The following is a 23,820-nucleotide window of genomic DNA, read 5'->3' as shown; positions in this document are numbered from 1 at the left end:
CAATATATGAATAGTCAAAAGATGATGGCAGTTACATTTTCTCTGCCATTTACTTACAGGAAACATTGGCTCGACAATGCCGGTGTTGTTCCAAGACATAACCCTCCACACAATGACACTGATGATGGCCAATGCGATCTTCACAGATCTGATCACACACACCCCACATCTTGCAATCATCAAAATCTACCATATGGAAAACACAAGTTTGTCATCATTTTTCATAGTATTTGCCTGGAGAACCCTTGAAAAATTTATACAGATGGCAATTCAGGAGCTAGAAAAAATTCATGCTATCAAAGGCATGTGGATATAATTACATAAAAAGAATTTTTACGAGACACAATAATATAAGGTAAGCCATCCATCAAACAGAAGAAAATATCATCTCATATGTGTTTTTCAAAGTGGGTTTTTTTTTTCAGTGAACACAAGGACAATTACTTTCCAAAATATAGGAGACTCATATTCAAGTAACACTGTCTCTCTTAAGTCAGTTCCAACATTCTTATATTTCTGTGAGGATTCTTCATTTCAAAATAAAGTAAAGCCTAAAACAAATCTATTTCTTAAATAAAGGGCATCATTTGATAAAGTTTCTATTCAAAAACTAATTTCCATAGCATTACAGAAAAGACCAAATAATGAAAAATAATTTTACTAGTCATTCACAAATTAATTCAGCAAACATTTATTAGGTATGTACAATGTACAAGACACTGGAGATGCAAAAACAAAAGCAAAACAAATACAGCTTTGGCCATCAGAAGTCTTACCCATTCTACTATGACTCTAATTAATTTCGAATTTCCTGAGAACCTATTTTGTAGATAAAAATTGGAATAAGTTTTCTGGAGTTTACAAAAGAAAAGGAAATCAGAGCTCCTACATTCAAGGAACTTACAATCTGATTGAGAAAATAAATTATAGACAATGTAACAATCACAGTACAAATCATAAACAAATACATGACATTCCAAGACAGACTGGATGCCTAAATACTGAAAGAATACCAAGTATAGAAGTTGGAAAGACATCTTAAAGGGAGCAAATATTGAGATGAGAATTTCTTTAGAAAGAAAATCAAAGACCATTAATGGTCTAAGTCATTTTCCACCAGTGTGACATTCACAAACACTACAGGGAAAAGGAGAACTCTGGTACTAGCCAGAAAACGTAAGATTACTCAACTTATTGTGAATAGACTATAGGAAGAAACTGGGAGAGATGCAGACTGAGACTAGATCAGACTGTGACAAGACTGTAAAAGAGATGTGAAGGAGACAATAAAGACTCTAGACTCTATTCCTGACCATTCTCGTAATGTCTATCCTGCTGAAACCAAGGCCCATCTGGAGCACCTCCAGAAAGCTACCCCAAACATTACAGAGTGTATCAGATTTCATTTGAAATCTTCTAAATATAATTAGAATAGACCATTGGGGTGCAGCAATTAACAATATTTTACTTTTGAAAAAAAGACAATATTTTTTCAGTTCAATTTGGAAAAGTCTTCTTTGGTTTACTTTCAACTCTAAGAAAAAAAGACAGTTTTTGTTTTGTTTTGTTTTTTGTAAAATGAACTTGCAAAGATATTTACAGATTACAGTGTCTTATTGCACTCCTCTGCCATTTATTTCTCATTTGAATTTTAAAAATCTAATCCTTTACAATTATAACTCACAAGAGTGGTGTTGAGGCACCCCAATCCATTTTTTAGACCTCAAATCACCTTTGTAACCTCCTGGAAATTCAAATCAAGAGCAAGAATTCATAACAGATCAGAAAGAGATAGGGGCAAGACCCTACAAAGGAGTAGTCCTTTAAGGACTTCCCTTAGGAGGTGGTCCAGTCCCCAAATCTTCACAACTAATTATTCAGTTGTCTAGATTCAGATGAATAGATGGTATTTGTTAAGTCACATCTACCTCAGATGCTGTAAAGCTTAGGGAACAGAAGGTAAATGATACTACACTGCCAAGCGACCATACAAAAGCCAAGAGATTCCGCCATCCCATTAGTTATTTCTGATAGATGGCAACTTGATGATTGTGTCAGCTCCCATCTTTGAATGTGAAATGAAGTAATGCAACCTGTTTTGATATAATCTCTGTATTTCTAATATCTAGAACTGTGCTTTGAATATAGAAAGTACTTAATAAATATTTAAATGAATTGAATTAAATTTGTTTTCAAAGAATTAGGAATTCCTCAACACCATTCAAATTCCATTTGGATATTCTGTATCTAATATTAACAAGGGTAGAAAAAGCTTTTATTTGGCCACCTCCTCTCTGTGCTCTGTTAAGCATGCTTACAATTGCCAAAATTTCTGCCAAAAGATTCACTCCAATTAAAAGGCAAGGACAGGACATTCCAACAGAAATCTCCAGGTCATGACACCACCTGATTCTGAATACAAGAACCATGAGATTGGCTGAGTGTTAAGAATCATTCTGGGAAGTCTAGTAGTAAGGAGAAGCTTCAGAAGATTGTGCAATATGACAAGGAATTTTTGAGAGCAAATATTCCTAATGTCTCTTGGGCTACAAATGTTTGGAAGCTTTGTCTTACTTAAAAATAATTTTTTAATTAAAAAGTGTCCAACTTTTAGTCAGTAGAATAAGGTTTTGTTTTCTAAACAAGACATGGGAATGAGTGAAAGAAAAACTTCCTAAGTCTTATCATTAATAATATGAGTAGAATAAGAAGGGAGTAAAGATTTAGCATCTTTACCAGATGAGAAGAGGGCCCTGATTTATAAATAAAAGGACGAAAGCCAACTTGCAGAATCTGAAAGCACAAAGAAACCATCAAGGAAAAGTGTGACTTTGTTAATGTTTATTTTTTACATTATGCCATTCTTCATGATCATGTTCATTAAAGTAATTCAAGGAATCGACTAATTCAAGGAATCAAGTAGAAAGGGAAAAGCATTTCTATTGGCATACTTCTTATATGAGAAAAAAAGTCAAATAAAAATTGATTGGTTTCCTTATTTTTAAAAACTGACTGGTCACATTAAAAAAAAAAAGTTTGACTGGGCTTATACTCCAAAGAGATACTAAAGAAGGGAAAGGGACCCGTATGTGCCAAAATGTTTGTGGCAGCCCTGTTTGTAGTGGCTAGAAGCTGGAAAATAAATGGATGCCCATCAATTGGAGAATGGCTAAGTAAATTGTGGTATATGAGTGTTATGGAATATTATTGTTCTGTAAGAAATGACCAGCAGGATGAATACACAGAGGACTGGCAAGACTTACATGAACTGATGCTAAGTGAAATGAACAGAACCAGGAGATCATTATATGCCTCAATAATGATACTGTTTGAGGATGGAAGTGGATCTCTTCAACAAAGAGATCTAAGTCAGTTTCAATTGATCAAGGATGGACAGAAGCAGCTACACCCAAAGAAAGAACACTGGGAAATGAATGTAAACTGCTTGCATTTTTATTTTTCTTCCCAGGTTATTCATACCTTCTGAATCCAATTCTCCCTGTGCAACAAGAAAACTGTTCGGTTCTGCACACATATATTGTATCTAGGATAAACTGTAACCTATTTAACATGTAATAGGACTGCTTGCCATCCGGGGGAGGAGGGGTGGAAGGGAGGTGGAACAGAAGTGAATGCAAGGGATAATGTTGTAAAAAATTACCCTGGCATGGATTCTGTCAATAAAAAGTTATTAAAAAAAAAAAGATTGGTCTCATAAGATCACAAATAAAGAAGAAAGTGTATTCTTTAAAAAGAGATAAAAGTCCCTCCCTTGTCATTTAAATTAACCTGGAAAAGTAACCAGCTTCAGATCTACAATGCAACTGACATCCTCTGAAAATCAAATGAGAGATACAAATATATATTTAGATACAAATATAGATACAGATATATACACTTAGATAAGAATGTACACAATCAAGGGTCTTCAAGGATCTAAGAAAAAGTGACAAATCGAGAACACTTATTGCTAAACATTTAGGAAAGAAAAAAAGATAATGAACAAAGGTATTGGAATAGTTTGACACTGATTTAGGGATGCTGAAAAGAATAATGATAATAGTTAACATTTATATAGGGATTACTCTGTGTTAGGCACTATGCTAAGCATTTTACAAGCATTATCTTATTTGATCCTTACAATAACCTTGGAAGATAGGTGCTATAATTTCTCCATTTTACAGATGAGGAAATTGAAGCAAACAAAGATTAAATGACTTGCCCAGAGTGACACAATTAGTCAAATTTGAATTCAGGTCTTCCTGATTCCAGGTCTAATGTTGTATCTACTGCATTAAAAGCAATTTGTTTTACTAAAAAAAAGATTGCATCTGCTCTTCAGGAAATGAAAAATAGAAAAGTTTATATAATACTGATAATGTCTTATGCTTAGGGATTTCTATTGAATCTTTTTCTATTAAGAAAATAAGAAAAGGATTTAGAAACCTAAAAGAAAAAAAAAAAAGATTGCTATGGCTAAGTAGGGAAGGTGGGGAGCAGAAGGGAAAAACAGAAGCCTCAACATTTGTCAAGGTGATAGGACAGAACCAGCAAAGTTGTTAAATGCCCATGGATTTATACTATCACAAGAAAAAGGGATGGTTATTTACTTGGAGATACTAAGAAGCATAAAAAAGGAGAAAAAAGATGAAGACATTAACCTGAAAATTGTTTTAAGGTGAGTTGAACATATATAATTTAAATGATATGAACAGTTTAAAGAATGTTTTATATCTTATTAAGGTCAAAGTAGTTGGTATAGTGAATAGAGCACTGGATTTGGAGACGGGAAGACTCATCTTTCTGAATTCAAATCTGTCCTCAGATACTCATTAGCTATGTGATCCCAGGTAAATCACCTACCCTCAGTTTCCTTGTTTATAAAATTAATTAGAGAAGGAAATGACAAAACATTCCAGTATCTTTACCAAGAAAACCCCAAATGGAGTCATAAAAAGTCATATATAATTGAGACAAGTGAAGAATATCAAGTGGAGATTTTAATATTAACTACTTATAAAAATCAATTGTGTTTTTTTTTTTGGTTACTCTTAGGGAATTTAGAATTCCTGATTATCTTGAATCCCTCAGCATTAAACATTGGTCTTTAAACTTGGGTTACCATCTGAAAAAGATATAGCACAGTTACTGGCACTATTGAGGATATGGCCCCGATATGAAAAACCCAAAATATATCTACTTTACATGCTACAAGGACAATTGCAATCAAATTAATTTACTATTTTTAAAAAATCACTTTTTTCCTGACAAATGACTAAAACAGAAAAGTGAGCATTGGAGCTATAGCTTACAATATTAAGTAATTTAGTCAAAACATTAAGAATCAGAGTATTTTCTAGGGATCTCATAATAACTTGAACCATGTACTATTAGAATTGTTCTTGACTCTCAATAGATAAGAAAATCACTCCCATTCAAGAAGAAAAGATCATCAGAAGCTCAAAGTAAAAGTATTGAGACAGAAAATTAAAGTTTTTCCTAATTCACATTCTTTTTGGCAAGGCTTCAAAGCATCTAAATCTGAATGAATCAATCTCTGCAAAAATATCTTTCTAATAATGAGAATGATTATGCACCATTCCTTGGTATTCAGATATCAAGGAATCTCAAAATTCTAGTCAATATGAAAGGATGGTGGATTCTAAGTCTTAGAACTAAGAAGATTTGAGTTCAGTTCCTGACTCTGACATGTAATGATTGTGTGACCCTGGACAAGTAACTGAATGTGACAATGCTCTGATCAACTTCTGAGATTATAAATTTAAGAGAAGATGCTGACCTGCATTGGTAGAGGAAGCTTCCTTACACAAGAGTTTCTTTTATGAATAAAATCACAAATACAGCTCTACTCCCATCCTACTAAAGGACAAAGTAATATCTCAGAATAATTCTCAACTATATATTCTTTAGGAATCCACAAGGAAATCCCAAAGTACTTTAGCATATAGCTTCCCAGCCTCCTCTTACAAGATATCCCAGGGAACAAAGGAGATTGACTTTCCTTTTCTTATTTCTCCTTCCCTCTGCTTTCTGCCAGGGGCAGTAGTAATGGTTCTTTGATCAAATCATCATATATCAGAAAGTTAAAGGAAGAAAAATAAAAATAAAAAAGTCTGACCAACAGACCCTGAATAATTGGGAAACAAAATACAAGTAAATCTCACTCTATCAATAAAATTGCAAAGCGATTTAACAATGAAATTGTAATTTTTAATTTCATTATAAATTTGTACAATTACATTACAATTCACTAAGGTGCTTGCCTCAATTATTAGGTTGTAAATTCCTTGTGGATAGAGGTTTAGTTTTGTGATTAGGAAAATCTGACTTCATTTCCTATCTCAGAGACATACTCCTGAGTGATTATCGAAAAGGCACTTGATTTTTTAAATTCCTTGGGCAACTCTTTAGGGTACTATGGTAGAGGACAAATGATGCATTTGATCTGAATTCAAGTCTCAATTCTGCTACTTATTTTCTGCATAACCCTGGCCACGTCATTTAACTTCCAATATCTCGAATTTTTTTTATCTATAAAGGAATTGGACCAAAAAGATTGCTTCTAGCTCTAAAGTTTAGAAATTATGGTTTGTAACTTAAAGACAAGTTGCCCATCTGTATTCACAGAGAATTTCTACTCTGAAGGATCCCTATTGTGATGAAATGATAAGACACCCTCCTCCTTACTTGTAGGGCAAAACTCTTCTTTTTTTTCATCTCTACAAATTTCTTCTCCTTCTCCTTCTTAAGTAGAGAAGATACTCAATGAATATTTATTGGATTTAAGTTAATTTGTTGAATTGAATGCTCAAAAGTCCCAGTGATCTCGATTACTTTTATATATCCTAATAACAGATTTGCGAAGACATTTCATGTGCTATGTCCAATTCTGTGCTAGTCATTACCAGGAACATTCAGAAGGAGGGCTCATCCTACATGCTAAGAAGCATTTTTTTAAACATTCCAAATGTGCAAAGAAAGAAAACATATGGAATTCCTATCTCTTATCTGCTACTTATACACACATTGGCTTTGAGGTATCTGTCTAAGATTTCCTACAGGTTAGCTTCACCACTCTCAAAATTCTCACTGAAGACCATTCTTCCATTTATTATCATGTCATCACCTCTATAGCAGCTAGGGTGGCACAGTGGATAGAGTGCTGGACCCAGAGTCAGAAAAACTCATGTTTCTGAACTCAGATCTGGTTTCAGACACTTCCTAGTTGTATGATCCTGGATAAGTCACTTAACCTTATTTGCCTCAATTTCCTCATCTGTAAAGTGAGTAGGTGAAGAAAATGGCAAATCACTCCAAAATCTTTGCCAAAAAAACCCGAATGGGGACAAGAAGAGTCAAAAAAGACTGAACAACTGTCATCACTTCTAACCACAAATAGAAATTCCCTAATATCAATTATTTTGGCCCCAAAAATTAAGCCCATAAATACTGTTACATATGGATTCTCCCATTTTTGACTTACCAACACAAGTTCGGCTGTCATTTGAGCTGATGACATAACCCTGGGGACAATAACAAGTTCCTCCAGTTGGAGAGGAGTGGCAACGATGTTGACAGCTCAGAATGGCACACTGAGATATATCTAAACAAAGAAAGGCACTTTTAGCAAGATAGTAAGCACAGCCAATTTTCCTAAAAAGTAATGGATTTTTTTTCCTTTCTAAAATCAGGAAGTATAGAACAAGGACATTGAAAATTGTCATAGTAACTTGCATGTAGTTAATAGGCACTAACTCAGTACAGCTGTGTTTTTTTTTAAACCAAAATTAATCTAATGCTTTCAGCTCAACACAAATCAATGTAATGACTATAAAAACAACCTAAATTTATATCCCATGTCTGATATCCCAACACAGATTTTCCGATTAAATTTAATGCTATCACAAGACTGCACAGTATCATGGAAAGGGTACTGAACCTAGAGTCAGGTGAATGGGTTTAAATCATGTTTCCAATGATTGTTGATGACCATTAACACGTCACTTTTAACTTTCCAAGTCTTCATTTCTGTAAAATAGCACCTGCCTCCCAGGATTGTTGTGAGCATCAAATGAGATAATATACAGAACTTATCTCAGTATGCTTTGTAACTTTACAAATTTCACTTTATAAACTTTAAAGAACTTTATAATGAGTTAGTATCATAATTTTCTTTTTTTTTCACAACATAGAATAGCTGCCCTCCAATTCAATCTTATACTTCTTGTATACTTCTACAGAAATCTTATACTTCTTGCATAAAGATCCAGTTCTGACAGTTCTTATACTCACTACAGTGTCTGCCTGCAGTCACATTGGTCTCATCTTCTCCAGAAGGGCAGTCTAATGTCCCATCACAAAGTTTTTCAATTGGGATACAGTGCCCAGACCCTGGACAGGCCCATTCTCCTGGGTAACACTCATGATGTCCACTTTCTGAACAGAAGAGGGAAAAAAAGCACGAAGTATTTTAGATGATAAAGAATATTTTTATACTAGTAAAGCAAAGCCAGTTTATTTTTTATTTTTTAGTCCATAGTAATAGAAGCCTAAGAAACATGAAACAAAATAAATAATAGATAATCCACAAATCATATTCAGCCAGTATTTTAAACTGGCTCTCTCACTAACATTTTGTCAGAACTGATGAGTAATAAAATTGATTAATTTAAGTTCAGTTTCTTCTTCTTATCCTTGTATATTTATATTTAGGACCACAATACATAGAAGCAGTCTCTGCAATGAGAGAAGAGGCACCAGACACAGACAGACTTTGTTTAAGGGCATGAGCACAGTGAGATTATTCTGGAATACCCCAGAAATGAGAGAAAAGAACTTCCAGTAACTAGGAACTATGAGTAATACCTGTGCCACATGTGCTCTTTAAGCTTGAAACCACTTTCCCCTAGACTGGGCATTTGCTTGTGAGAAAGTATGTCACAGACTTTTAGGAAGAAATTTTATATCATCTGTTCTTATGATAACATCTTAGTATGTAATCCTTTTCTAAAAGTACCTATTCTTTTTATTTAAAAAAAGATAAGTTAATTCTTGGGGCATGTAGATGGTGCAATGGATAGAGCAATGGACTTCAGAAAGACTGAGTTCCAATTTGACTTCAGTTTGCTATGTGACCATGGAACAGTCAGTTAACCTGTTTGCCTCAATTTCCCCATCTGTAAAATGATCTGGAGAAAGAAATGGCAAACTATTCGAGGATCTTTGCCAAGAAAAACCCACAAGTTAGGCATGACTAAATAATGAAAATAACAAAAAGCTAATTCTCAACTGATATTCTTCAGAAGAACCAAATCAATAGTTGTGAGCCAATGGCACTAGATTATCACCTTCAGATCCCTCAGGAGTACACCTAGAACACTGGGATCTAAAACTCATCTATGAGAGTGGAGATTGAAATAAGAATACTCCAGATCTTATCTGGGCTATCAATGTTTAATAAATGTTTGAGTTGAGTTAGTATGTGTCAAGTCTGTTGAGGGAAAAACAATAGCACAAATGTATGAACAATAATTCTACCCAGTATTCTTATTGACAGCAAGGAAATTTATCCAGCTGATTATATGTTTAAGAAACATTGATTTTTAAAATTTCCTTTGCTGACTACCTGTCCAGGTCACAGTTGTTGTTACTCCAATCACTGATATACCTCTTAGTTGAGGAACAACTCTGAATATATAGAAGTTCTAGTGCCAAGAAAAAGTGTAAGTCCTGAAAAGTATTTCACATAGAAAGAATATACTCTGCCCCAGGAACGTCATCTGAGAGAGAAAACCTCCACTCACCACATCCATTTTCATCTGCATTATCTTCACAATCATCATCCCCATCACAAATCCAACTTTGATGAATACAACGGCCACTTGGGCAAGTAAAGAAATTTCCTCTGCATGTTTGATAGGCTATAGAGAAAGAACAACAACTTAACTCCTCATATAGAAACCATAAATAACAATTAAATTAGAATATGGTTAATAGTATGATAAAAGGGGAAGGAATTTTGGAAATTATCTAATCCAAGTTGCACATTTTATACAAGTCCTGAAATCAGAGATAAAATGTTATGCCCAAAGTGATACAACTATTAAATAATACAGATTTAAGTCTAAAATTCAGGTCTCCTGACTCCAAGTTCAGTCAATCCAAATTTATTAATTTTGTGTCAAACACGTGTTAAGAATGTGAGGATACAAAAAAGGCAAAAAATATAGTCCCTGCCTTCCAAAAACTCTCACATAGCATAATGCTTGGTACATAGAAAGTACTTTCTCATTCACTCATTCTTTCAGAATCTAGTCTCTTCTGGAATTTCCTTCATTGGCTGCCAACTTCCATCTGACAGGGAAAAGGGATTAAACCCAATAAGGAGTTAAAGTACAACAAAATAAATGCCTTCCTTTCCAGTATGAACTCTACCAAGTCTGTTATTTTAGTATCTTTAACTCTAGCATTGCATATAAGTACTTAATAAATGCCTTTTCACTCATTCATTCTTATTCTATACTCATATGTTTCAGCAATTACTCCTAAAAAAAATTAGGAGAATCCAGAATTCCTAGAACCAATATACCAATAAATAAATAGATAATACGAAGCTTTCCCCACCTTATGGTAGATTATCTTTGGAAGAAAAATAACACCCTTATGGCTAATTAACTTTCAGAGCATTTTTAAGTTATTTTCTGGTTCCAAAAGCTATCTACTTTAATACCTCTTTTGTTTCAGAAAAATGAGTTGGGTGGTTTTAAAATGTTAGTTCTGAACAATAGGGCCCAAAATAACAAAATCACCGTACTGCAATCATGTTCATCACTCTGATCTCCACAATCATCATCATGGTCACAGACAAAGGATCGAGGGATGCATTCTCCATTGGCACACTGAAACTGGGTATTCAGGCATTTCTGAGCTAGGATACAAGGTGAGAAAGGGAAAGAAAAAAAGCCAATTTCACTTCTACCATTCAAACTAAGCTGAAAAGGATTCTAATCATTTTTATTTTATGGAAAGTATATATACATATCACGCTTAAAAAGAGAACCAGTCATACATTGTGCCCTGAGTGCTACTTACTGCAATTGACTTCATCAGAGGAGTCCCGGCAGTCCACTTTCCCATCACACTTCTGGTTTGTATTATAACATGCCCCATTGGCACAAGTCAACTGCTCACAGACTGGATATTCTAAAGGACGAATGGAAAAATATATTTATTCTAACCCAATCCAATTCAGAGGAGAAAGAAAGGAAAGAGAGAGAGAGAGAGAGAGAAAGAAAGAGAGAGAGAAAAGAGAAAGAAAGAGAAAGAAAGAAAGAAAGAAAGAAAGAAAGAAAGAAAGAAAGAAAGAAAGAAAGAAAGAAAGAAAGAAAGAAAGAAAGAAAAGAAAGAAAGAAAGAGAGAAAGAAAGAAAGAGAGAAAGAAAGGAAGAGAGAAAGAGAGAAAGAAAGGAAGAGAGAAAGAGAGAGAGAAAGAGAGGAAGAGAGAGGAAAGGAGAGAGGGAGGGAGGAAGGAAGGGAGGAAGGGAAGGAGAGTAGGGAGGAAGGAAGGGAGGAAGGGAAGGAGAGTAGGGAGGAAGGAAGGGAGGAAGGGAAGGAGAGTAGGGAAAAAGGAGGGAGGAAAGGAAAGAGGAGGGAGGAAAAGAAATAGGAGGGAGGGAGGGAAAGAGGAAGAATGGGAGGGAGCAAGAAACAGGGAAGAAGATCTATACACGCATGAAATATTATGGCATCGCTGTATCATTAACATTATTGTAACTATCCCATACACAATTCTGCCTCTAAACAGCAGTAGGAGAGACCCTGGTATAGTGGTCAAAACACTGAACTTAAAAGTTAGTAGAGTTGGTTTTAAGCTCAGGCTCTGTCATTTACTAGCTGTGTGAGCTTGGGTGAGTCACCACCTTTCTGTCTGTTTTCTTATTTGAAAAATAGCACAGTTACATTAGGTGATCCTTAAGCTTCCTCCATGTCTGATGTTTTATGATTGCTTTGAGCTTCAAAGTCCTCAGCTATGAAAATGAGTAGCTCACATTTACAAAGCATTTAAGATTTGCCAAGTATTTTGCATATATTAGCTCATCTGATCCTCTTAATAACCTAGGGAGGTAGCAATACTGTTATCTCCACTCTACAAACGAAATAAATGAAGCTGAGAGATTAAATAACAGAGGCACACATAATTAAATAGGTGTCTGGCACAGTATTTGAAGGAGCAGTTAGGTGGCACAGTATATAGAACTCTGAACTTGGAATCAAGAAGACATGAGTTCAAATGTAGCCTCAGATACTTCCTATCTGTGTAATCCTGGGGCAAGTCACTTATCCCTGTTTGCCTCAGTTTTCTCATCAGTAAAATGAGCTGGAGAAAGAAATGGCGAAACCATTCCAATATTTTTGCCAAGAATACCTCAAAAAGGGGGCAATGAAGAATCAGGCATGACTGAAAACAATTTGACAACAAAGGACCATTTGAACCCATAATTATTCTGACTCCAGATCTAATAGTCTTTTCACAACACTGCCTCAATTGATCTCCAAGTTTTCTTAAACCTCAACAATTCCACAAGTCTTTGTAATGAAGGTGAACTTGTTCATAAAATACACTTCAAAAAATATTTTAAAACCTATGCATTTAGCCTCTTGTTTGTCTCAGGTTCTTCATCTATAAAATAGGGATATTTTCACTTCCCTCCCAAGGCTGTAATAAGAATCAAATGAGACAAGCTAATCCAAAAAGGTGAAAGATGAGGATGAAGAGGAAGAAGAAGAGGAAGAGAAGGAGGAGGAGGAGGAGGAAGAAGAGGAGGAAAAGGAGAAGAGAAAGAAAGAAAGAAAGAAAGAAAGAAAGAAAGAAAGAAAGAAAGAAAGAAAGAAAGAAAGAAAGAAAGAAAGAAAGAAAGAAAGAAAGAAAGAAAGAAAGAAGGAAGGAAGAAGGAAGGAAGGAAGGAAGGAAGGAAGGAAGGAAGGAAGGAAGGAAGGAAGGAAGGAAGGAAGGAAGGAAGGAAGGAAGGAAAGAAGGAAGGAAAGAAAGAAAGAAATCAAATGAGTATTTAGCATAGTGCATGGCACATAGTAAGTGCTATATAAATGTTAGATATTATTATTTCTATCATGACATTTGCCTTTGATTCTCCTGTTTTCCTGATTTAATTAAAGATCATACTTATAGTGATTCTACATAGAACACATTGCCTTCAGTGGTTTAACTAAAAGAAAGTTTGTTTTAGCTCATCTAACTTGGCTAGGATACTAGAAAGAGAGTCTGTGATTCAATTTTAAAAATCCAATGATTCAGAAAACCAAGAACCACTGTTGTATTTTCATGCTCTCCTAAGCTTTAGTGACTAGATTTGAGATTCTCCAGAGAAATGTTGATCCGTTCAAATGATTTCTGTGATGATCTCAAAAGAAGACTTCTCTAAGTCTGGTAGCAATGGATAATATCTTCTTCAGAACCTGAATGAAATTTTTCACTTAAAATCTTTCATCTATGAAAAAGGCATTCTATAAATTTAGGAGGTTATTCCTTTTAATTACAAATAACAAATTCTTGTACATTTTTATTTTTCTATTTTTGAATACAATAAAGCAAATTCCTAACTCTTTGGAAATACTTAAGCTTATATCTTAAAAGCATTTTAACAACTATGGTGCCAGTTTCTATATATTAATAAATCTTAGAATTTCAGAGGGGTAAGGGAGATCTTAGAGATCCTATTTCCTTATTTACATGTGTATATGCAATATGGAAACAAGAATAACATTTTGTAGTATGCAATATATGGAAATTCAAATCGCAAAAATAGCTAAATAAAATTGTATATCTAAATTTAATTAGGGAAACACTATAGAACAGTGGAATTTGTGATAGATTTGGAATCATGAAAAACTTCTATAATGAATGACCCAATGCAAATCATAAGCATTTTCAATCTCCTATCTCTCCATCTGTAAAATGGGAATAATAACATTTGTACCATGGAATAATGGAGAGAAAGCAGGCCTGAGAATTCAAGTCTTATCTTTGACACATACTGGCCATATGACCCTGAGAAATCTAGTTAACCTCTCAGTGCCCCCAGGCAACTAACTCCCAAAGATTATAGAGTCATTGTTGATCCCCACTGATTAAATGGGCTCCTCTCCCAGGCTCCTCTCCATATATGGATATGTGTATACTCATGTATGTCTGTATATAATATTTATTTATTAATCTTTTATCCGTTTATTTGTGTTTGTGCTTATAGACACCCTGCACATTACTTAAATTGTTTGGAGAAAAGTTCTTTATAAATGTGAAAGCTCAAGAAAAGGGAAGGAATTGACTCCATTTTTGCTTTGCTATCTGTTTGCAGTTTGTGATGATAGTTTTTGAAATGTTTTTTGGGATGTCAGTGTCTCTTCAGCATTATGGCTGCAAGTCAAATTGACAAGTCACACAACTGTTTACTTTCCTTTACACATAAATCACTCCTCAAGTCTTAGGTATCTTAGGCACCAAATGATACCATGAAGGAATTCACCTCCCCTCATTTGCCATGATCACTCTTAGAGCAAACATCTTATCAAGGACATTAAAAGCAATTGCACCATAGCCAAGAAAGATCTCTTGGGCACTCCAGTGGGGCAGTCTCTGTCTGTCTCTCTGTCTTTCTATCTCTGTCTCTTTTTTTCTCTTTGTCTCTGTCTCTCTCTCCTCTCACATTTCCTTTTTCTTTCTCTGTCTCTGTTTCTCTCCCTCCCTCCTTCCCTCCTCTCTCTCTCTCTGCCTCTGTTTGTCTGTGTGTCTGTCTCTCTCTCTCTCTCTCTGTCTCTGTCTCTCTCGGTCTCTCTCTCTCTCTCCTCTGTCTCTCTGTTTTTTCTGTTTCTCTGTGGTGTGTGTGTGTGTGTGTGTGTGTCTGTCTGTCTGTCTGTCTGTCTGTCTCTCTATCTCTCTCCTCTCTCTCTCTGTCTCGCTGTCTCTCTGTTTCTGTGTTTCTCTGTCTCTGTGTCTGTCTTTGTCTTGGTCTCTTTCTACACACACACATACACACACACACAGAGATAAGCAGTGAGGAGAGTGGAATTTATTAGGCCTTGGGCTCTGGCAGCTCCATTTATGATTGCGATTGTAGACTTGGGGACTCTGAGGCAAATTTGTTTGACAGGTCTCTTGTTCTCCCCAATCCTGCCTTTTGAGAGACCGTGCCATCAAAAAGAAAGGGAACGAACTAAAACAGCCCACACTGACACGACTTTAAGGTTACTGACATGCTCATTCTCTGAACGAACAACAAAGCCCAGCTCGGTGTCTTCAGGCAAAGTCTTGTGATGGTCAGAGGTCAGCAGTTTGACACGCCAAATGAATGGAACACTTTCTTGTCTCTATCCATGCTGATAACGAATCTCTCTCAATCAAGTGGGGATCGCATTGCCCCCTCCCCACACACACCTCATGGATCTCTCCTACATCCTCAGACGAGGATTTGCCCCACACAGAGCAGATACAACAAGATGCTGAGAAATGAGGCATTGGCCCCAAGGTAGCTTAGTATCAGGACTAGATGAAATTCAGCCAAATATTTGGTAATACAAAAAAAAAAAAAAGGATCACCCCCCCTTCTCTCTTTTGGGGACCCACACAAAAGAATGGGTCTAAACTGTGCACAGTTTGTGCTGAACCTCCATTCCTATTGCTATAAGCATTGCGTTAATTAATGAGCTTTTCTCTGACCCAAGAAAGAGAAGGCTACCGTCCTGTTACCTCCCCATCAGGCTGTTTCTGAAAGCTTGCTTGTTTGTTTGGCAAGACTCAGTCTAAGCATTGTAACTTTTTTTCTATAGACAGATCTGTCATGCCACTGAAGTGCACCACAGAATTTTAATCAGGGGAGAAATGCACATGGATTCATTTAGAATATACACATGAATACCAGGCAAGGTCTTTATTCTGGATTTTCTCATGTGAAATCTGTAAGGATCTTAGTCACTAATCCACAAATTTTAAAGCTTAAAGTAAAGAGGTCAATGTAATATTTTATGCTTAAAAATTCAAGTTTATTCATTCATTTATTTAAATATACTTTTGGATACATATCCCATTTCAATGAATGTTCATGACAAGTTTGGAACTTCTTTTAAAAAAAATTCCATATTATGGTTCTGTTGCTTCTACAAGATTAGAGTCTAGTAGACCAAGACATATATCTTTTTTTAAAATAGTCATTAAATACAGATATCCCTTAAATTAAACAGCAAAGAAAAAATAATGCTAGAATAGAGTTTAAATTTCATATGATTATATGTGGCATTTCTTCTCATATTTCACATGTTTATAGACATGTATCTATATGTTCCTCTGCTAACTTTGGCATTAGCAGTCTATCTGGTTAAAATAAAAAACTAAATCACTGAAATGATAGCTTCCATAATTTAAGAAGAATTAAAAAAAAACTTCCCTATTCTTTCTATGTAAAATCAGAAATAGAATTCATAATTAAGTGTAAAAATAATCATCTTAAATAGAACTTAGTTTGCATTTCTCTTATAATGAGACTTCTTGTCATGCCTCACTTTTGTATTATGTCTGTATGTGACTTGTCTTTCTATTAGATTACTAGCTCTTTGAAGACAGGGACAGTCTTATTTTACAAAGATTAAATAAGACACACAGTAAGAGCATGGTAAGTACAGTAAGTAGGAGTAGTGTAAGAATAGTTGGTAGAGAAAACATGGTTTTGTGACTTCTTTATTTTCTCCAAATTTAAAAATTTGGCAGTACAAAAAACTAACAGAAATGTTAATGTGTTGTAAGAGAACAAAGTGCTACATACATTCAACAATTAGGTAGTCATGTTCTTGATTACATTTATCCACAGTGCTTGACAAAATTGTCAAAAGAAGATAAAAATGGAAATACACATATTAAAAAAAGAGATTGCCTCTAAACAGACTTATGTATATAAAGTTCAGCCAAAAGGTCCAAAATGGGCAATGGATGACATACTTCATAAAACCCTATTTTCTGCTTATAACCCTCAGTTTATCCTGATGGTTGCCTTGACCCTAAAGCAAGCTAATATGTGCAGAGGAGAGATTTTTTTCACCTGGGGATCATCAACTTCTTAGTTTGGACAGCAACTCTTAGCTCTTGAGTACTACCAACAAGATTCATTTAGTATTGGCTAAAGATACACACACACACACACACACACACACACACACACACACACACACTCTTTTGTCCTATCTCTGTACTCTTCCTCCTGTGTCTTTTCTATTCCATTTCACTAATTTTCTCCTCGTTGTGTGTGAGGGAAGATTTTTCTCTATTGAGATCTAGCAACCTCATTAATCCTAATACTGAGCTACACAAGTCCAATTAGTGTCATTGGCAAACCTAAGGAATCTGTAAAGCACATAGGATATGAGGGAGAGTAAGAAGAAAAAATAACAAGAGAAGAAGAAAAAGATAGCTTTTAATAATGAGTGTGTGTATCTTTCTATAACCTGATGATAGAGTGCCATTGGGGCAGCTAAGTGATGCAGTGGATAGAGCACCAGGCTAAAATCTTGAAGATCTGAACTCAAATCCAGCCTCAGACATGCATTAGCTGTGTGCCCCTGGGCAAGTCACTTAATCCCTATATACCTCAATTTCTCACCAGTTTAAAAAAAAAAAGTGACATATTGGAGAAGGAAATGGCAAACCACTTCAATACCTTTAAAGAAAACTCTTAGGTAAAAATCCATGGGGTCATAAAGAGTTGGTCATGACTGAATGACTGAATAACAACAGTTTCATTAGAATATTTCCTTACTCAGTTCCAAAGGCTACCTACTTCTGTTATTCTTCCATGATCCCAAAGCTATCAAGGACATTTTCACTTCTAGAAGTTCTCCATCTTCTAGTCTTTCCCTATTCCACTTTGAAAAGCCCATATAAATATTGTCAAGTCTAGCCACAACAACTTTTACTACAGTTCTTCCAAGAGTAAATAGTTGGATTCAATATAAAAATTCTAAAGAACCCCATTATCTTTCCAGAATGTTAGGGGAAAGCAAGAGAGGCTTTAGTGAGTGTTCCCCATTGATTTCAAATGTTAGAGATAGATTCTATCCTTAGATTATAATTCTGAAGCATCCTGTCTCTAGTAATAAAATATAAAACAGAAAAGAGCATGAAGAGAGAGAAACATGGAGCAAACTGAACACACAACAACAATATGGGTCAGAGGACAAGCACAAACATCTCTAATTGAACCTCAGGTCAAACGTTCCCATTTCACATATTGAGGAATAGGATATGTTCAAGAGCCTAATGATATACCTTGGTTAAGTATTAGGAGACATGTTTTATCTCAGCAATTTGGCTAAGCAGAGCTTGTCAGAAAAAAACTTTGCTAGAAACCTGAAGCTGGTTTCACTACTTCCCAGAGGCAACAGTATGGTCATTTTCTAAAAATAACTAGAAGTATAATAGTTCAAGCACCCTTGACGCTAGAAACCAGAAGGATAACTTATTGCTCTAGCAAGAGGGACAGAGGGAAAAACTTAGAGTAATGAATCAAAAATGTCTGTAAAATGCAAATCAAATATTCATGGACTGGGATCCGATGAGATCAGCATCTACTGAGTATGTGTGAATCTGTGCTAGGTACCAGCCACTGTTCAAAATGATATACTCTTTCACAGGACAAAAGTATCAATCAAGAAATGCAACCTGAGCATGACTCATGTGTGTGTGTGTGTGTGTGTGTGTGTGTGTGTGTGTGTTCATGGGAATGAGTGCAAATAAATATGGACTCTTCCTTATGCTCTGAATGGTTCCCCAAGTCAACCTGACTCTGGGAATCTCTGGTTCCATCTTGTTCAGGAGGCCTCTCTTTGTCTGACTAGCTGCTAGTGCTATACCTTCTAAAGTTCCCTTCCAGCTGCTACTCTGTATTTGTCTTGAATGTTCCTATTTATAAGTTAACTCCCTCTGCTAGGGTGTAAGCTCCTTGAAAGCATGGTTTTGGAGGGGATTTTATTCTTTTTGTTTGCTATTTTCTTGTATCCCCAATACTTAGTACAGTGACTAAAACATTATCATTTAATAAATTCTACGTTATTATATATGTGTATCTATATTATACATATGTTATAGTTATAGATGTACCTGTATATGTGTACCTATGTGCATATATATTCAGCCATTTTTCAGTCATGTCTGACTCTTTGTGACCCCATTTTGGGTTTTCTTGGCAAAGATATTGGAGAAATTTGCCATTTTCTTCTTCAGCTCATTTTATAGATGAGGAAATTGAGGCAAATAGGGTTAAGCGTACATCTAGTTAGTGTCTGAAGCCAGATTTGATCTAAGGAAAATAAGTCTTCTTGACTGCAGATTCACCATTTTGTATGTATGATTCAAGGAGAGAACAATCAAGAACAAATCTCATTTGGGTATCACAGAATCCCAGAAGCATAAAATTTTTGATATTGGAAGGGACCTTTAAAAATCCTCTAATCCAGGCAATCTAGAGAACAATTTGGAACTGTGCCCAAAGGGTTATAAAACTGTGCCCTTTGATCTAGCAGTGTCACTACTGGATTTGTATCCAAAGAGATCATAAAAGAGGGGAAAGGACCCACATGTGTAAAAATGTTTATACCAGCTCTTTTTGTGGTAGCAAACTGAGTGGATGCCCATCAATTGGGGAATGGCTCAATGAGTTATGGTATATGAAAGTAGTAGAATACTATTATTCCATAAGAAATTATAAGCAAACTGATTTCAGAAAACCCTAAAAAGACTTACATGAATTGATGCTAAGTAAAGAGAACAGGATCAAGAAAATGCTGCACAGTGTAACAGTAAGTTTGTATGATAATCAACTATGATAGCTTTTCTCAGCAATATGGTGATCCAAGATAATTCCAATAAATTTGAAATGGAAAATGCCATCCACATCCAGAGAGAAAATTTATGGAGACTGAATGCAGATTGAAGCGTACTATTTTCAACTTTTTTTGTTTACTTGCTTTTTCTTTCTCATGTTTTTTTTTTTCTTTTGTTCTTTCACATGACTGATATGGAAATATATTTTAAACAATTGTACATGTATGACCTATATCAGATTGCTTGCTATCTTGGAAGGAGAAGGTAAGGAAGGGAGGGAGAAAAAAATTTGCAACCAAAATCTTACAAAATTGAACATTGAAAACGATTTTTATATATAGTTAGAAAAATAAAATACAATTGAGAAGCAGAAAAAAGAAATCACCTAGTACAATTTCTTATTTTAGAGATGAGAAAACTGAAACCCAAAGAAATTAATAGGCCCATGGTCACTGGGCTAGTTTGTTGTTATTGTTAGTCATTTCATTGCATCCAACTCTAGTTAGCTGCCACCAAATATGGAATTCAAGGGAGGATATGGTAGAAGGAGCAGTAATCCTCTTCAGGAGTCTTGCTATTAGCTCTCCCAAATTTCTGAATCCAGAAACTAAATTTGGTCTATCCCCCTAATTCCCCTTCACCTGCTACTCTTAATCAGGCTTAGGTAATGGGGAAAAGAGGTTTTAAATTCCACAGAACAGGAAATCAATAGAAAGAAACTTCCAAGGAGAGCACAACCCTAGTAGCCCACCAGATCAATGCCGTTGATAATAAACAAAAAAAACTGCATTTTAACAAGAAGTTTACATTTTCCTTCGGCCTTCCTAAGAATCTAAAAAGAAGTATTTGAGATCCCCAAAGACAATTAGTAGTATTTTTACTCAAAAAAAAAAAAAAAAAAAAAAGTCACTCAGCAAGTTAACCAGTAAAATAAAATGATCAATTTACTTAACTAAAGGGAAACTGTAGGATTCTTGTGTAGCACAAGTCCTTCCTTCCAATATACTAATTAAAGGGCCTGCAGCTACAGCATTGTTAGGATGTTTATCTTAGCCTCTGCATGGGCAGTTTTTCCTAGCTGTTAATCCCATTAGCAGTAAAAAGGACATGGCTTTGAATCTTTCGATCCCATTTAAAAAAAAAAACACACACAACTGACAAGTTGCTTAATATCAGTTGACATTTTGCAGAGGACCAGACTATATAATAATATAACCTAGACAAAAGGGAAAAAAAATGAGTTTTTACCTCTTTTTAAATCTTTAATTACCTTGTATTTTATACTACTTCATAGTTGAAAAGTACAAAATCAGTAGTTTTTCCATCTGTTTACATACCAGATAACATAACCAAACACACAAAAATAAACTTGAAGCCAGTTATCTGCCTGATGTTTTTTCAAGGATAAACTCTTTAGTAGGATCTGAATATTCCCACCTTCCATAATCTTCTCCATTCTTACTCCTTTAGTCATCTTTCCTCTTAATTTACCAGGATTGCATATTGATTTCCTTATCCTTCATTCTTATTATTGATAAATATCATCCCAGAACAAAGTCATTACTCTTAATTTCTATTTATTCTCAAATGTTTCTCACAGACCACTTCCACTCTCTATTTGATCTATTGAGTGTCCATTGTATTGTAAACTATTTCTATCTTCTTACTTTCACTTCTTCAAACTAATTCTGGGAAACCTGGTTTTTCCTTTGATGGCACTACTTCCCTCAAAATTTTCTTCCACTTTTTGCAATATATAGGTCAATCTCATTCATCCCCACAGATTCAGTTTACTTAAAAAAAACGTGACTTCCAATCTGACCTCTCCCCTCTGAGTTCTAGCTCTCCATTTCCAGCTGCTTAATCAATATCTCCACCTGAATGTCTACTGACATCTCAAATCAAGTATATCCCAAATTGACCTTGTCGTCTCTCTTATATAAACAATATAATTGTTTATTCCTAGGGGAAAAAAGAAAGACATAAACAAACAAACACAGAAACAGCTTCTGATCCTGACTTACCTATTTTTGTTAGTACCATCATTTTCCAAGTCACATAGGCTCAAAATCTTAACATTACCTTGAGTTCCTGCCTTTCCCTTACCTCCCACATCTAAGCAATCCTCAAGAACAGTCAATTTTTCCTCCATAATGTTTCTCACATTCATCTTCTCCCTTGATTCCCATTAACATCCTAGTTCAGATTCTTTCACCTATATTTCCAGCATTTCCCACTAATCAATCTTGGGTGCTTGTACTAAATTAAGCTCTGAATTTACAGAATTTTATAGGCTCCCAAATGAATATTGAAAGCCTTCAGCTATCACCTACTTTTCAAACCTTAATTCACATTATCTCCCTTAAGTATCTCACCCTCCAATTAAGCTAAATTACTTTTTGTTTCCAAACATATGCTAGTTCCATGCTCTATGTTCTGGCTTAATTCCTCTACCCAAAATGTCTTTCTACCACTCTCAGTTTCTATCATTGTCTATTAAATCATACCAAATTCTTCAAGGACCAGTTCAAAAACCATCTCCTCTATGAAACTTTCCCTGTATTGATCCTGCCCCAACACGCATATCTACATGGATAAACATACAAACACATTCAAATAAACTAATAACTGACAACTTATAAGCATCAACATCATTTTATGCTTCCTTCTATTTTGCATTATAACATATGAGAGACAGAAACAGGTGGTTCAATAGATCGAGCACCAGGTCTGGAATCAAGAGAATCTGAGTTCAAATTCAGCCTCAGACATTTAACACTTACTAGCTATGTCACCCTGGCCAAGTTATTTAACCTGTTTGCCTCAATTTCCTCATCTGTCAAATGACCAAACTACTTCTATGTTTTTGCCAAGAAAACTCCAAAATGGGATCACAAAAAGTCAGACATAACAACACAACTGAACTACATCAAAGAGGTTTAAAGGTGCAATACATAGAGAACTGAATCTGGAGTCAGAAGATCTGAGTTCTAATCGCGGGTTTTACCTGAGTTGTGTAACTACAAGCAAGTTATTTAACTGCTCATTTTCCTCAACTGTAAAATGGAATAAAAACAATAGTGTTGCTGTTTTTGTTTCCAACTTTTTGTGACCCCATTTGGGATTTTTTTTTGGCAAAGACACTAAAGTGTTTTGCCAAATGGCTTCAGTTCATTTTATAGATGAGGAAACTGAGGCAAACAGACTTAAGTGACTTGCCCAGGGTCACACAGCTAACAAGTATCTGAGGCAAGATTTGAACTCAAAAAATGAATCTTCCTGACTCACATTGTGCCATCTATCTGCCCTGAAAGAGGGCCAGCTTAATTTTATTTTGTTACATTCTGTAACTTCAGCTAAGGCTGATCAAAATAAACCATCATTTGTCTCCAACTCATGCCTTTGATTGTTATTTGAAGGGTTTTTAATGTTGAGCCATGAGCCATATGGTTAAATTTCTTCTTCAGGAATGTCTTGTAACTGTAAGCACCAAATCATCATCTGACTTCTGAACAATAGTGACATTTTTAAATGAAGTTTTAAATGTTTTAACTTGCCTGGAAAAAATCTTTCTATTCTTTTTTTTTTTAAATAATAATAGTTCTTTTTTCAAAATACATTCAAATATAGATTTAAATATTCATCCTTACAAAACCTTGTGTTCAACATTAAAAAAAATTTTTTTTTTTTAGAAATTGCCTAGAGAGCCTGTATAGGAAGAACAGGCACAATTGGGTATTACTAGCCCTTTGCTGACCCATCTACATCTCTGTAGTGCCACCTAGCTGACTTCCTTACTAAACTGTAAAATTCCCCGACTAGATTATAAGATTCTTGAAGTTAGGGATCATGTCTTATTTATCTCTGCACCCTTACAATAATGATTTATACATGGTTAACATATGTTGATCAATTTTTTGT

At 35.1% G+C, this 23,820-nt stretch overlaps 1 protein-coding gene across 1 annotated transcript in view; it reads right to left on the bottom strand.

Annotated features, from left to right (window-relative positions):
- Positions 1 to 23,820, bottom strand: part of LRP2 (LDL receptor related protein 2) — a 237,659-nt gene that overhangs the window by 162,095 nt on the left and 51,744 nt on the right. Inside the window, exons 5-10 of the mRNA XM_051986217.1 lie at positions 11,113 to 11,223; positions 10,835 to 10,948; positions 9,825 to 9,941; positions 8,314 to 8,457; positions 7,505 to 7,624; positions 58 to 186 (exon numbers count right to left, since the gene is read on the bottom strand). Coding sequence (XP_051842177.1) covers positions 58 to 186; positions 7,505 to 7,624; positions 8,314 to 8,457; positions 9,825 to 9,941; positions 10,835 to 10,948; positions 11,113 to 11,223 — 735 coding nt within the window. The remainder of the gene's footprint in view (positions 1 to 57; positions 187 to 7,504; positions 7,625 to 8,313; positions 8,458 to 9,824; positions 9,942 to 10,834; positions 10,949 to 11,112; positions 11,224 to 23,820) is intronic.

Source organism: Antechinus flavipes, chromosome 3 (assembly GCF_016432865.1).
Source record: "Antechinus flavipes isolate AdamAnt ecotype Samford, QLD, Australia chromosome 3, AdamAnt_v2, whole genome shotgun sequence".
NCBI lineage: Eukaryota > Metazoa > Chordata > Mammalia > Dasyuromorphia > Dasyuridae > Antechinus > Antechinus flavipes.
The sequence above is the reverse complement of the archived record's forward strand: the minus strand, read 5'-3'. Positions and strand labels throughout refer to the sequence as shown.